This window comes from Periophthalmus magnuspinnatus, chromosome 3 (assembly GCF_009829125.3).
Source record: "Periophthalmus magnuspinnatus isolate fPerMag1 chromosome 3, fPerMag1.2.pri, whole genome shotgun sequence".
NCBI lineage: Eukaryota > Metazoa > Chordata > Actinopteri > Gobiiformes > Gobiidae > Periophthalmus > Periophthalmus magnuspinnatus.
This window is the reverse complement of record NC_047128.1, coordinates 3,505,968-3,518,071: the sequence shown is the minus strand read 5'-3', so window position 1 is coordinate 3,518,071 and position 12,104 is coordinate 3,505,968. Positions and strand designations below refer to the sequence as shown.

Here is a 12,104-nt window from a genome sequence, read left to right as displayed (position 1 = left end):
AAAGCGCCAAAGTGCTCCACTCAAATTTATTTAAAGTGGAAATATTGGAAAGGTGCCTGCGAGAACCAAGAGATTTGCATATGGCGGAGCGGTGTGGAGCTCGACAGTGACCGCTCGCTAAGGACTGACCGCACCAGAACCAAGATCGGGAAAAAGGGCTATTGGTTATTTTGCTTCCTAAAAATGGAGTATATCTCAAGGACAAGCAAAATTGGATACTTTGGTGCCAAAAATGCAGTTTAATAATCTGATGATGAACATTTATACTCACACCTGCACCCGTTTTCAATGTTTTAAATGGACTTTTGTTTGTATTTTTTCTGTATTTGAACAGAACGCCCATGAAAACAAGTCTGAGTGCTCTCATTGGGTCTAACTGTATAAAAAAGATACATATAAACATTTTCTATTCATTTTTCCCATAGACTTTCAGAGAAATTCAAATATTAAGAGTTCAAGAAGCATCGCGGAGGCTAACTAGCTATATGCTAACTAGCTACGTGGTAATAAATATCCATAACGCGGCTGATTCTGCGAAATGCTTTAGTAATTTAATGCTTTATAAGTTTCAGAAGCAGATTTTAAATACATTTATAGTCCTCGTGGTCATTAGCTACCACGTCGCTGATTAGCCCTGAGCTTTCAAACTTTTAGCATAGTTTTTTGGGTTTTTTTGGAAAGTCTATGGGAAAAATGTATGAGAAATGTACTTCCGCAGCGAGGGGACGGGCTCCATTTTAGCGTACGGGGAACATCTAATGGAAAAATCTCCGCATACTGACCCTGTAGTAGCGACACATCGGGTTGAAGCCGTTGGTGCCGCAGATGAAAACCAAGTCGTCGTTTCGAGGGACAAGGACTTTGATGAAGTTGTGACACTCGTCCTGTATGCAAAAATAATAAAACTGGTTATACATTTATCACATTTTAAACATTTATTAAGCTGTGAAGATCGACAATTGTTCCTGCAAATCTTTCAACTTTGTGCTAACATTAATCAAATCTGGATTCAAAATGGCTTCTCTGCATCGCTATAAGGGTGGAGTTTTTGCACATATATATTTTACCATATTATTATTATACTTTATGATGGTCAAATGCAAGTATTATTGACAATGGGCAGACGAGCTGTTTCTTTCATCACTCAACAAATCTTTTATTGCGTTACTGTCAATTCTGATTAATCTTACATCAGGGGTCACCAACCTTTTTTAACCTGAGAGCTACTTTATGGGCACTGAGTCATACGAAGGGCGACCAGTTTGAGACGCTCTTCTGAAATAACACATTTTCTCAGTTTGCCTTTAGTTATACATTATTAATAATGATAAATGATAATCATCTATGTGAACACACTGATCATGTTGTAAGACACTGATCACATTAATGATTTCTCAAAATAATTATCAACAATGACAGAAGGTGTGAAACAGATATCAATATTCAGCATTTTACCTTTACTAATCTTAGTAATTTTTAAATTTCCAGATGACACATCACTACATCTCATAGGAAAAGTGTCCCATTTTCACTATCCACTGACAAACCTTTTTAACAAAACATAAATAATATACATTGCACCATGTTTCATAAAGTTATCAATTATGTAATGTTAAAGAAAAATAAGCTTACATATTTTTAAATAAATCTCGGTTGCGTTGTGTGACTTTTTCACCGGTGTCGTGGAAAAAGTCTGTTGTTTACCCAAAGCTGCGTTTAGCTCTGGGCTTGTTCTGCCCATAGTGTGCGTCCCCGTGGGGAGTGTGCGCCCCCATGGGGAGTGCGCGTCCCCGTGGGGAGTTAGTGTGGAGCTTTGTGAGACGTAGTGACGTGTCCCTCCACATTGTGCCGCTTTGCCGTCACCACAGTCGCTCCGCAGATGAGATACGCGCAGGTTTCTTTTACAGTCTTAAATCGTTGTGAAAGTGATCTCTTTATTTTCTACCATGTTTTGGAGTAAGAAACTGCATTCAGTGCATCCTCACAGCGCAGAGCGAGCGGAGCACTGGTTTTGTCACGCGCACAATACTGACTTTTGAAGTGAGTAGGTCAAAGTTCACCTTAACTTATCTAAACTTCACATATAATAAACATATGTTTAAGATATTGTCATTTTAAAATCTATATAAACACAAGGGTGATAAAAAAATGTTTTAAAAAGCAACAGAATAAAATTAAATTTTAGATGCAGCTCATTAGTGAGTTGTGCTATTTTTAGAACCGGTCTGCAGGTGACTCATGTGGGGCTTGGGGGCGACATGGCGCCCGCGGGCACAGGGTTGGTGACCCCTGTGGGGGGAGATCTTGCCTTAGTGTGAGTCTATTTTATTCAGCTGTTTTCATATTAATATAGATTGTGGTTCTGTTTCGCAACCATTAACTGTATAAAGAAGTGGATTCAGTGAGTGCGAAGTCAACCACATCGTTCGGCTTCAGTCAAATTATCGAGTCTAGCAGTGGCTAATTTGGAGCCGAGTTCCAACCGTGAGTATCATAGCAACCAAAGAGCCAATCCGTAGCAAGGCTGTTGAAGGTAACGCCCCTTCCTGCCTGCTCTACTGGTTTAGCAGGGAGCGGTCACTTAGCAACGCTGTCAATCAAACCTGTTGCTAACACTAGCCGGAGTGACTTCGGGGAAAGAAGGCGCCTGATTTGTCTGTTATTAATGTTCATATCTTGATTTATGGACAAAATGGTGAAATAAAAACACCAGGATTACATAGAGCGGGTTAATACGAACATTTTAAGACAAAAATGACGAGTCTGACAGCAGCAGTTACAGAGAGACATGACAATTTCTCAATGTAAAGTCGATGGTCACACGTTAAATCGTATACATACCCTGTGCTTCCCTCGCACAGCGCACATGTTTCTGTCCGATTGTCCAGACCGCCATGTTAGCTTCTGCAAAACACAACACCACAATATTTAGACATGCACAACTATGACTAGCATACACTCTGTGGTTTCCAGTGTCTCATTTTACAAGCTGTCACCGGTGTGATGAATGGTCCCTGTGTATTTGGTACGGGGCCCAAAACACAGCAGCTCGGCGTATAAATCTTAAAGGGATACACAGCTTTTCACACGTTTTAGCTTTGATATAATTTTGTTGTGGAGAAACTGAAGTGAACTTAAATTACGTTAGGCTACGTTCCAGTTGTCCTGGTTTGAATTCATGTTAAGTTATGTAGGTTATATAGGGTTTGGTCCTATTTTAGACCTGGTTTATTTCACGAACATGGTTAAAATAACACCTCAAATCATATGAAAAGTACTTTTTACTTTCCAGTCTTGTTCAAAAATGTAGCGGAGTAAAAAGTACAGATACTGCTCTCAAATGTAGTGAAGTAAAAGTAAAAAGTAAAGTACAGATATAGGTTAATTTAGGTTAACGTTGGGGTTTCGGTTACAGTTTGGCAAGTAGTAATTATGGTTAAGGTTTGGATCAGTCTCCAGGAAATGAATGTAAGTCAATGTAATGTCTCTAAAAAATACAAAAACTCAACATGTGTGTACAATTATGAATGCATCCTCAAAAACATAGACCGAAAGTGATCACTGAAATGTGTTTTAATGTACATGTACTGCCAAAAGAGCGGTCATAAGTTCCAAGTAGTTTTCTTTTGCAGTTCCTGGCTTGAATCTTACCCGGTATGGGATGATCTCATTCCTGTAGCTCTCTCGCAAACTGACGAGGTACACCTGATCTCTGCAGACACAAAGTACACGTAGTATCAGTGACACAGCAGTTTTACCACACTCTGCCAGTACGACTTTGAATATTAATGCCCATTTACTAATAGACCGTTAATTACTTGTAGTAAAAGGGATAGTTTCAATTTTTAAAGTAGGGTTTGACATGGCTCTTATAAATAGTTAATGCTGAGGTGTCGGCTGTCTGTTTTAAAGTCCGTTAATATACTGCTTATAATCCAACACCAAAAGTCCACTGAGGTGGTTTTCATACGTTTGGTTCATTGTTATTGTTTAAAATTTTAATATATTCATTATTTCTGTTAGAATTTGTATTAAATCTGTTTTATTATTTGACTTTATTATGACCAGGGGCGGCGGCAGATGTTTCTGACTGGAGTAACTATGGGGGGGGCTAATTCTTCAATGGGGGCACTCGCTTAACATATTACCATAAATTATTTATTTTTTAATCTTTATTATTTAACTTTTTACTTTTACTACTATTATTAATATTACTACATTGTATTGTTTTTATATGTTTATTTTGTATTTAATTTGTCACTATTATTATTATTGCTATTAATTTTATTTACTAATTTATCTTCTTTTTTTTTTTTTTTCTATTTCTTTTTTTGTCTATATGCCCATCGGGGTGGGGGGTGGGAAAAAAGAAGGGGGGAAAGGTAATCAGATTCTAACCTGTATATTTGCACCTGAGACTGATACTTTAATAAAAATTTGATCACAAAAAAACCAAAACATATTACCGTAAAGTGTAATCTGTAAACAGTACGTGTTAGCTTCAGTGTTGTTAGCTCGTTCCTTCAGACAGATTTAACGCAGTGTCCAGCATAATCTGACCAGAACGGACGAGCAGCCAAACATCTTCACTCCTACAACTTTTTGTCCAGTTCACAGATCTGAATTTTTCTTTTACCATATTTTCTGGAGTATAAGTCGCACCAGCCAAAAGAATGCATAATAATGAAGAAAAAAACATTTCATTTTTATAAATCGCATCTGAGTATAAGTCGCACCCCGGCCAAACTATGAAAAACGTGTGTCTTATAGTCCGGAAAATAGTGTACAATGTTAATTTAGAGCCTTTTATGGATGCAAGCGCACATCTCAACGTCCGCCATGTTTGAATCACAATTTTATGTAATGTAGTTAGCCCCTGTAGTGATTTATAAAACAGAATATTTAAACTTTAGTCTCATTTTGGACACTCTGGTTGCCATTTGAACATTTTTAGTCAAGATTGAATGTGCTATGAAAATGGGGCAAAAATCTTTAGAGGAGCTATGGGAAAGCATTGCTCATTCTAGTTGAGGCTAGTGCCCCCTCAAGCCCCCCCTGGCACCGCCCCTGTTCATGACTATAGGAGATAAATCAACCGTTATTGCTTTTATGCGCAGCACTTTGGACGTTGTTTGGTTTGTAAAATGTGCCATAAAATAACACAAATTGGACTGAAAAAAATACAAATCTAAAATTTCATTGTTGCTGTATTTATGTATTTGCCTGGTGCCTTTCACAGCCGTTCTGAGCCACGGGTGGGGTACGTTTGGACAAAAGCCAGATATTTGCAGGGCAGACATATGGGATACACAGACAAACCATTCACTCTCACATCCATCGTCTGGAGTCTAAAGTAACAATGGCGATTTGATATTTAGTCAAGAATATAATACAGTTTTAGGTTTTGTCTTACACCAGTTCTGCACGTATAGACTGGTTTTCTGTTAGCGCCATAGACCATATATACAAATGGACATAGCTAACGTGCTAGCCGCGCTTCCGCCTCCATCAACTCACTCACAAATAGGGACGGGACAATAAACAATAATATCGTCTATCATGTTAAAAAAGGGGGGACATTTTATATAAGATAAAGATAATCGCCATTTTTATCACCTGAATGTGCAGAAAAAACTACTTATCCACAGGGGATTCAACGACAGGGACAAAGAGGTCTGTTGTCCGGGGCCCCAGGTTGTTAGGGGGCCCAGATTTGGACCCTCTTCCTATTAATTTGTATTCATTTCAGCTGACAGCCCTGCTCATCCATAAAATTCTCTGTTAAAGTTATACTTATTCATATCCATAACGACTTTAATCATTATCGTGACAAAATTTCAATATCGTCCCGTGCGTATTGTCAGCACGCTTTGACATTTCCCATGTAAACTATTTTGCTTAAACCTTTTACATTTCGCCAAAACGCATTAAACGATTTACTTTGCAGCGTAAAATAAAATGAAATAACCGTGCTAATGTTCAGAGCCTTAACTATATTACTGACAAAGTGCCCAATAACGTTTTATCAGGCCGTAAAAACCGTGTTGCATAACTTACAGTAAACCGCACCTCAGCCGTGTGCGTTCTGTCTCTGTCACCTGTTTTCTGTTTTACACGTGACAAGATGAACTCGCCTCGGGGGGGAGGTTTTTTTACAGTGAGTGTCAGGGTGATTTCTAGTCACTGTGTTAGCGCCCGTGGTCCGATTACTTCTACCGGTCGTAAAAAGCTGCGTGGATGTACACAGATGCCAAGAAATCCCACACAAAACGTCCGAGCGGGATGACAAACGCCTTTCCCCGGATCGATAACGCCGCTGTGTACATCAACACGCAGGACTCCGATCCGCAGATGCAATATCGCTAAGAGCTTTTCCCCCACATTGAGCCGCCGCCGCCGCCGCCCCGCTAAAGGAGGGACACGGGGTGAGACTGGGATGTGGGTTATGGGGAGGAGAGGTGGAGGACAGGTGGAGGAGAGAGGAGGATAGAGAGAGGAGAATGAGAGAAAGGGGGAAGAGAGAGGGGTAGAGAGTGGAAAGAGCGCAATGGGGGAAGAGAGAGAGGGGATAGAGGGAGGGGGAAGAGGGAGAGGTGGAAGAGAGAGGGGTATTTTCCTGTCAGTGAAGGGAGAGAGAGAGGGGAAGAGAGAGGGGGAGAGATAGAGGGAAGAGAGAGGGTAGAGGGTGGAAAGAGAGAGAAGAAAAGGGAAGAGATAGGGGGAAGAGAGAGAGGGGTAGAGGGTGAAAAGATAGAGAAGGGGGAGAGAAAGCGGGAAGAGAGAGGGGTAGAGAGTGGAAAGAGCGCAATGGGGGAAGAGAGAGAGGGGATAGAGGGAGCGGGAAGAGGGAGAGAGGGATATTTTCCTGCCAGCAAAGAGAGGGGAGAGAGAGAGGGGGGAGGGGGGGGAGGAGAGCGAGAAGGAGGAGAGAGGGGGACAGATGGGGGGAAGAGAGAGAGAGAGCGGTAAAGGTTGGAAAGAGAGAGGGGAGAGATAGGAGGAAGCGCAAGAGGGGCAGGGGTGGCAAGAGAGAGAGGGAAGAGATGGGAAGAGAAAGCGGCGGTAGAGGGTGGAAAGAGAGAGAGGGAAGAGGGAGGAGAGAGAGAGAGAGAGAAGGATAGTGGATGGAAAGATAGGGAAGGGTAAGGGGGAGAGATGGGGGAAGAGAAAATTGTAGAGGGTGGAAAGAGAGAGAGGAGAGATGGGAGGAGAGAGGGGTAGAGGGTGGGAAGAGAGATGGGGGAAGAGATGGGGAAAGAGGGGACGAGCGAGGGAGGGGGGGTTGAAGAAAAGGTGGAAAACAGGGGAAGAAGAGAGGGGAGAGAGAGAGGAGGATGAGAGAGTGGGAAGAGGGGTATTTTCAGGCCAGCAAGGGGGAAGAGAGAGGGGGAAAGAGAGAGAAGAGAGGGGGAGGAGAGGGAGGAGAGGAGGAGGAGAGGGAGGAGGGTGAGGCGTATATATATTTACCTGCCAGCGATGAACAGCGTGTCCTGGATCTTGGTCATGAGCTGGAAGTCGAGCCGATGCTGGGACTCGTTTCCTGAGGGCCTGCCTCTGAAGACGGGATACCGGCGAGAAACTGTCAAACAACACACAGAGATCAGAATAAAAACAGACGGTAACATGTCCAAATCAGGGCTGAGCGATTTTACCTGAAAATAAAGCTGTCGTTTCTAGATTTTTGATTAAATTTTTGATATTTTTCCCCGTCTCCACTAAAAACGTTCCGCAAACTACATAAAATGGTCAAAACCGAATCTGACTGTTCTGCGAGGAAATGTTTGATGAACGAGATAAAATAAACTATTCAAAATATTAACTCAAATATTAAGAGTTCAAAGACGTCGCAAAGGCAAAGCAGCTTTTGAACGTCCAAAAAGCACATTTAAAACACAAAACTTGGCGAAATATTTTAATAACTTGGAGGTTTATGAGGCAAGCTTTCAGACTTTTTTTTTTTCCCCCGAAAGTCAATGGGAAAGATGAAAATTTACTTCCAAAACCAGGGAGTGGGCGTTCCCGGTTAAGCTCCATTGGTTCCTATTGAATTAAAATGCACTTATATCAAATGTGCATATCTTTTCCATTAGATTTCATAGTTTTAGGTTGTTCTTTTTTGCCTTTAACATAAAAAATATATATGAATAATGTGCGGGTGACTTGATATAGGCTCAAACGTGCGTGTTCTATCCGCCATGTTGTAACCCGACTCCCCTTGTGTGTTGGGATTTACCAAATCAAACAGTGAGTGAATCATCGCCGTTTGAATAGATGCAAAACAACAGCGACAATTATGTTTACTTCCTGGTTCCCTCCTCATCCAACAACAAACCGTGCATTTTAATTGGCGACCTTATCCGCCGCGCTGGCTCCATTTTAAGCGGCGCTAGCTTGGACAGATAGCGTTGTTCCTGGAGTCGAAATTGAAATGCATTAGCGCAGATAGAAGTAAATGAATCGACAGGGGATGCAAACAAGCCGTAATAGTAGGACTAATGAAAGCAGCTCTAGGCACTTAAGCACAGATCAACTCGTGCATCCAGCTCCAGTCTGCAGAGTTGATATAATTACGCCCGTATGCACTCTCTACAAATCCTTCTGCAATTAACGTAATGGTAGACTCGAAATATTTGTATTCCTTGTAATTATACGTGTGCCTTGCAGTCGTGTTTGGACTTGGGGTAATAGTAGCTTGCGTCAGCACATCTACGTCTCTCTCTCTGTTGTTCAAAATCCACTTAATGTTTTTGAGCTGACCAGGCAGAGGATAGATTTTATTACAATGGGAAATCGTAAGTTGATGAGGCAGAGGAAGAGCTCTTTTCAGATAGGAGCTCCCGAATTTAATTGTGTTTTTGTCTTTTATCTGAATACTAATTTGACGCTTTGGCTTAACACGTGTAGATATGTCTATGTCTCATTTCATATGCGCTCGCACTGTCGGGGGATTGGGAGGGATTGTGTCCACGCCGCGCACGCCGACTTCATTCTCTTCAAGGTCAAAATTGCCTTATTTTACTACGGCGTTCAGTTCCACTTTATCTACCTCCCATAATGCCTTGCTGTGATTTGCATAATCATTTAGTAAAAGGTTTATGCCGCTTGTAATGCAGCTCTGTATATTAAGCCGGATGTGGAAACAGTACAAGGAAAATGCAGAGTTATAACCACTTGTAGCTGCTTTAAACTCAAATACACTTCATACACATACATGGGTTGATGTCTTGCTCAAAGGCACAATGACAGCATTCATCTGTGGGAGCTGGAATCACGCCGTCAAACTGTGGGTCAGTGGATTTGACCGCTCGACTATCTGAGCTACTGTCGCCCGACTCAACCGTCCAAATCTAATCTATATACTGAGGCGGGGCAGGCACACATCACAAAACTATTGTATAGAAATGTTAGTGCACTAATAATAATTGTGATTACATTCTCTCCCCGTATTTTCTCCTTCTCTTCTCTCCTTCTTCTCTGTCTCTCCTCTTTCCTCCTCCCTTACTCTTTATCTCCTCTTTCCCTCCCTTTCACTCTCCCCTTTCGCTTTGCCTTCTTCCTCCCCTTTGTTTCTCTCTCTCCCATCTCCCTGTCTCTCCTCTTTCCTTTTTCTCTCCTCTCTTTCTCTCATTGCCTTCCTCTCCACTTTTCTTTCTCTCTCCCCATCTCCATTTCTCTCTCTACACTCTCTCTCTCCCTTCCTCGAACCGTCTCCCTCTACTCCCCTCTTTCCCTCCTTACCTCTCCCTCCCCCTCTCTCTCTCCCCACTTTCTCTCTTTTTCTCTCTCTCTTTGCCTCTTTCCCTTTCTGTTTACATAAGCCTGACTTCCTCTCTTTCTCCCTCTCTTTTCCTCCCTTCTTTCTCTCCTCCTCTCTCCTTGTCTCCCCTTCCTTTCCTCTTTCTTCCCCTTCTCCCTTTCTCTTTACATAAGCCTGACTTCCTCTCTTTGCCTCCAACTCCCCCTTCTTTCTTTCTGTCTTTCTTTCTTTCATCTCTCTCTACACCCTCTCTCTCTTTTCTCTCTCTCTCCCTTCCTTGAACCGTCTCCCTCTACTCCCCTCTTTCCCTCCCTTTCGCTCTCTCTTCGCCTCCCCTCCCCTTTTCTTTTCCCCTCTCCGTCTCCTTCCTCTCTCTCTCTCTACCCCCTCTTTCTTTCTTTCTCTCTCTCTCCCTCCTTCCAAATGCCTCTTGCTTTCCTCTCACTCTCCCCTCTTTCCCTCCCTTCCTCTCTTTCTCACTCTCCATGCTTCCCTCTCCCCACTTTCTCTCTTTTTCTCTCTCTCTTTGCCTCTTTCCCTTTCTCTTTACATAAGCCTGACTTCCTCTCTTTGCCTCCAACTCCCCCTTCTTTCTTTTTCTTTCTTTCTCTCTCCCTCTATCTATCGTGTTCCTTACATTCAGGCCCGTCAACAGAAATACGTGGACCCGGGGCAAGAATCCTCACATTGGCCCCCTCTTCCCATCTAACATTAATCAATGGGAAAAGGGTCCTATTTTCTGGCGCTCGGGACCACCCCCCTTATCGACTCCCCTGCTTACAGTGAGTGTCGACCACGTCCAGAGCGGGCGTGTCCTCGGGGAAGCTGACCGCAGCGATGGAGCCAGTGCCCAGCAGCAGCAGAGCAGTGAGCACGAGCACAGTCCTCTGGCCCATGGCGGCGCTGTCTCCACAACCTGGTTCTCAGCACGAGATGTTACCTGCGGAAACAGAGACACGCAAAGGGTCAACGCCACAGAAAAACATAATAGAAACGAAATAGAATCTAAACTCTTGCGGAAAATATCACGCAAACAACAACGAATTAGCGGTTTTCAGATTTTGTGATGTAATGACGCTGTACTGCCAGATGGGGGAGCGAGAGACAGCTTTTTTTCCATTGATAATTCGGCATGAAATATCCAAAAAGTAGAAAGTGGACGGAGTGAGTGTGACGTCACCCACAGCGTTCGGCTCCAGTCACATGAAGCTAATCGAAGCTAGCAGTTATAGCGGCTAACTTGGAGCCGAGTTGCATATTAGGAATCCCGACCACAAGTATCATAGCAACCAAAGAACCAATAACGTTTAGCGGGGAGTGGACGCTTAGCAACGCTGTCCATCAAACCTGTTGCTAACGCTAGCGGGAGTGACCTCGGGGAAAGAAGCCGCTTGATTTGTCTGTTATTAATGTTCATATCTTGATTTACGGACAGAAAAGTGAAATAAAAACACCTGGATCATGTAGAGCGGGTTAATACGAACATTTTAAGACCAAAACGACGAGTCTGACAGCAGCAGATACAGAGAGACGGGCCACGTTTTTTCAATAGAAAGTGAATTAGCAGGTTAGCTATGTTCACTTATATGTACAGTCTATGGAATTACAACAAAACTCTGCTTTTTAACTATATTTTTAGCTGCACAGAACCTAAAATCTTAAGCTAAACAGAACCATTTTGCATTTTCATATCCAAAAATATGACATGATAACATAAAACAATAGCTGACATAAGATTCCTAACAGTTAAAGATTTATCACGGAACATTTTATGCCCAACTTTTAAACCAAACGACGCACCCTAAACAGTTTACGACCATCGACGGCGTTGTTGTACTGTACAATGGGAGCGTGTAACAAAGCGGGCGAGATTAGTTTTTTTATTAGCAATACACGTGGATAGATATACTGTATTGCAATAAGGATAATTTCTTCGCTAAACGTAAACTTTATACGTGCTCGCAGCCCTTTACCCCCCCCATCATCGCTTATGCATGAAAACGCTAACCTGCCGAGTATCCTCTTCTATAAAAGGGGTTCCCCGGGGAGCCATTTTTCAAGCTAACAGTGGTATAATGCGGCGAAAACTCATAAAATCGCACTTAATCCAACAAACTGAGAAATCCGTCAGCCCTGATCGTTACCTCGGCGCTATAATTCTCATCAGTATCGCACGTTCCGCCGCTAAACGCAAGCCCATTCATTCACGTTTTTGTTTAGCTCGACAAGTTCGCCGACCTAATTCACAAAGTTGGCACGGAGCGAAGCGAGCGTCACTGTACTGAGTGTGAGTGTGAAAGTCTAAAGTGTGGTCAATGGGAGACTGTGGCCTGTGGAGCGGCCATAT

General features: G+C 42.6%; 1 protein-coding gene across 6 annotated transcripts in view; it reads right to left on the bottom strand.

The window, feature by feature from the left end:
• Positions 1 to 12,104, bottom strand: part of sema6dl (sema domain, transmembrane domain (TM), and cytoplasmic domain, (semaphorin) 6D, like) — a 49,853-nt gene that overhangs the window by 22,453 nt on the left and 15,296 nt on the right. For all 6 annotated transcript variants that reach the window (XM_033991773.2, XM_033991772.2, XM_033991774.2 and 3 more), the window contains exons 2-6: positions 10,539 to 10,697; positions 7,468 to 7,579; positions 3,652 to 3,712; positions 2,842 to 2,904; positions 783 to 884 (exon numbers count right to left, since the gene is read on the bottom strand). In XM_033991773.2, the coding sequence (XP_033847664.1) occupies positions 783 to 884; positions 2,842 to 2,904; positions 3,652 to 3,712; positions 7,468 to 7,579; positions 10,539 to 10,653 (453 nt within the window). In that variant the 5' untranslated portion in view covers positions 10,654 to 10,697. The remainder of the gene's footprint in view (positions 1 to 782; positions 885 to 2,841; positions 2,905 to 3,651; positions 3,713 to 7,467; positions 7,580 to 10,538; positions 10,698 to 12,104) is intronic.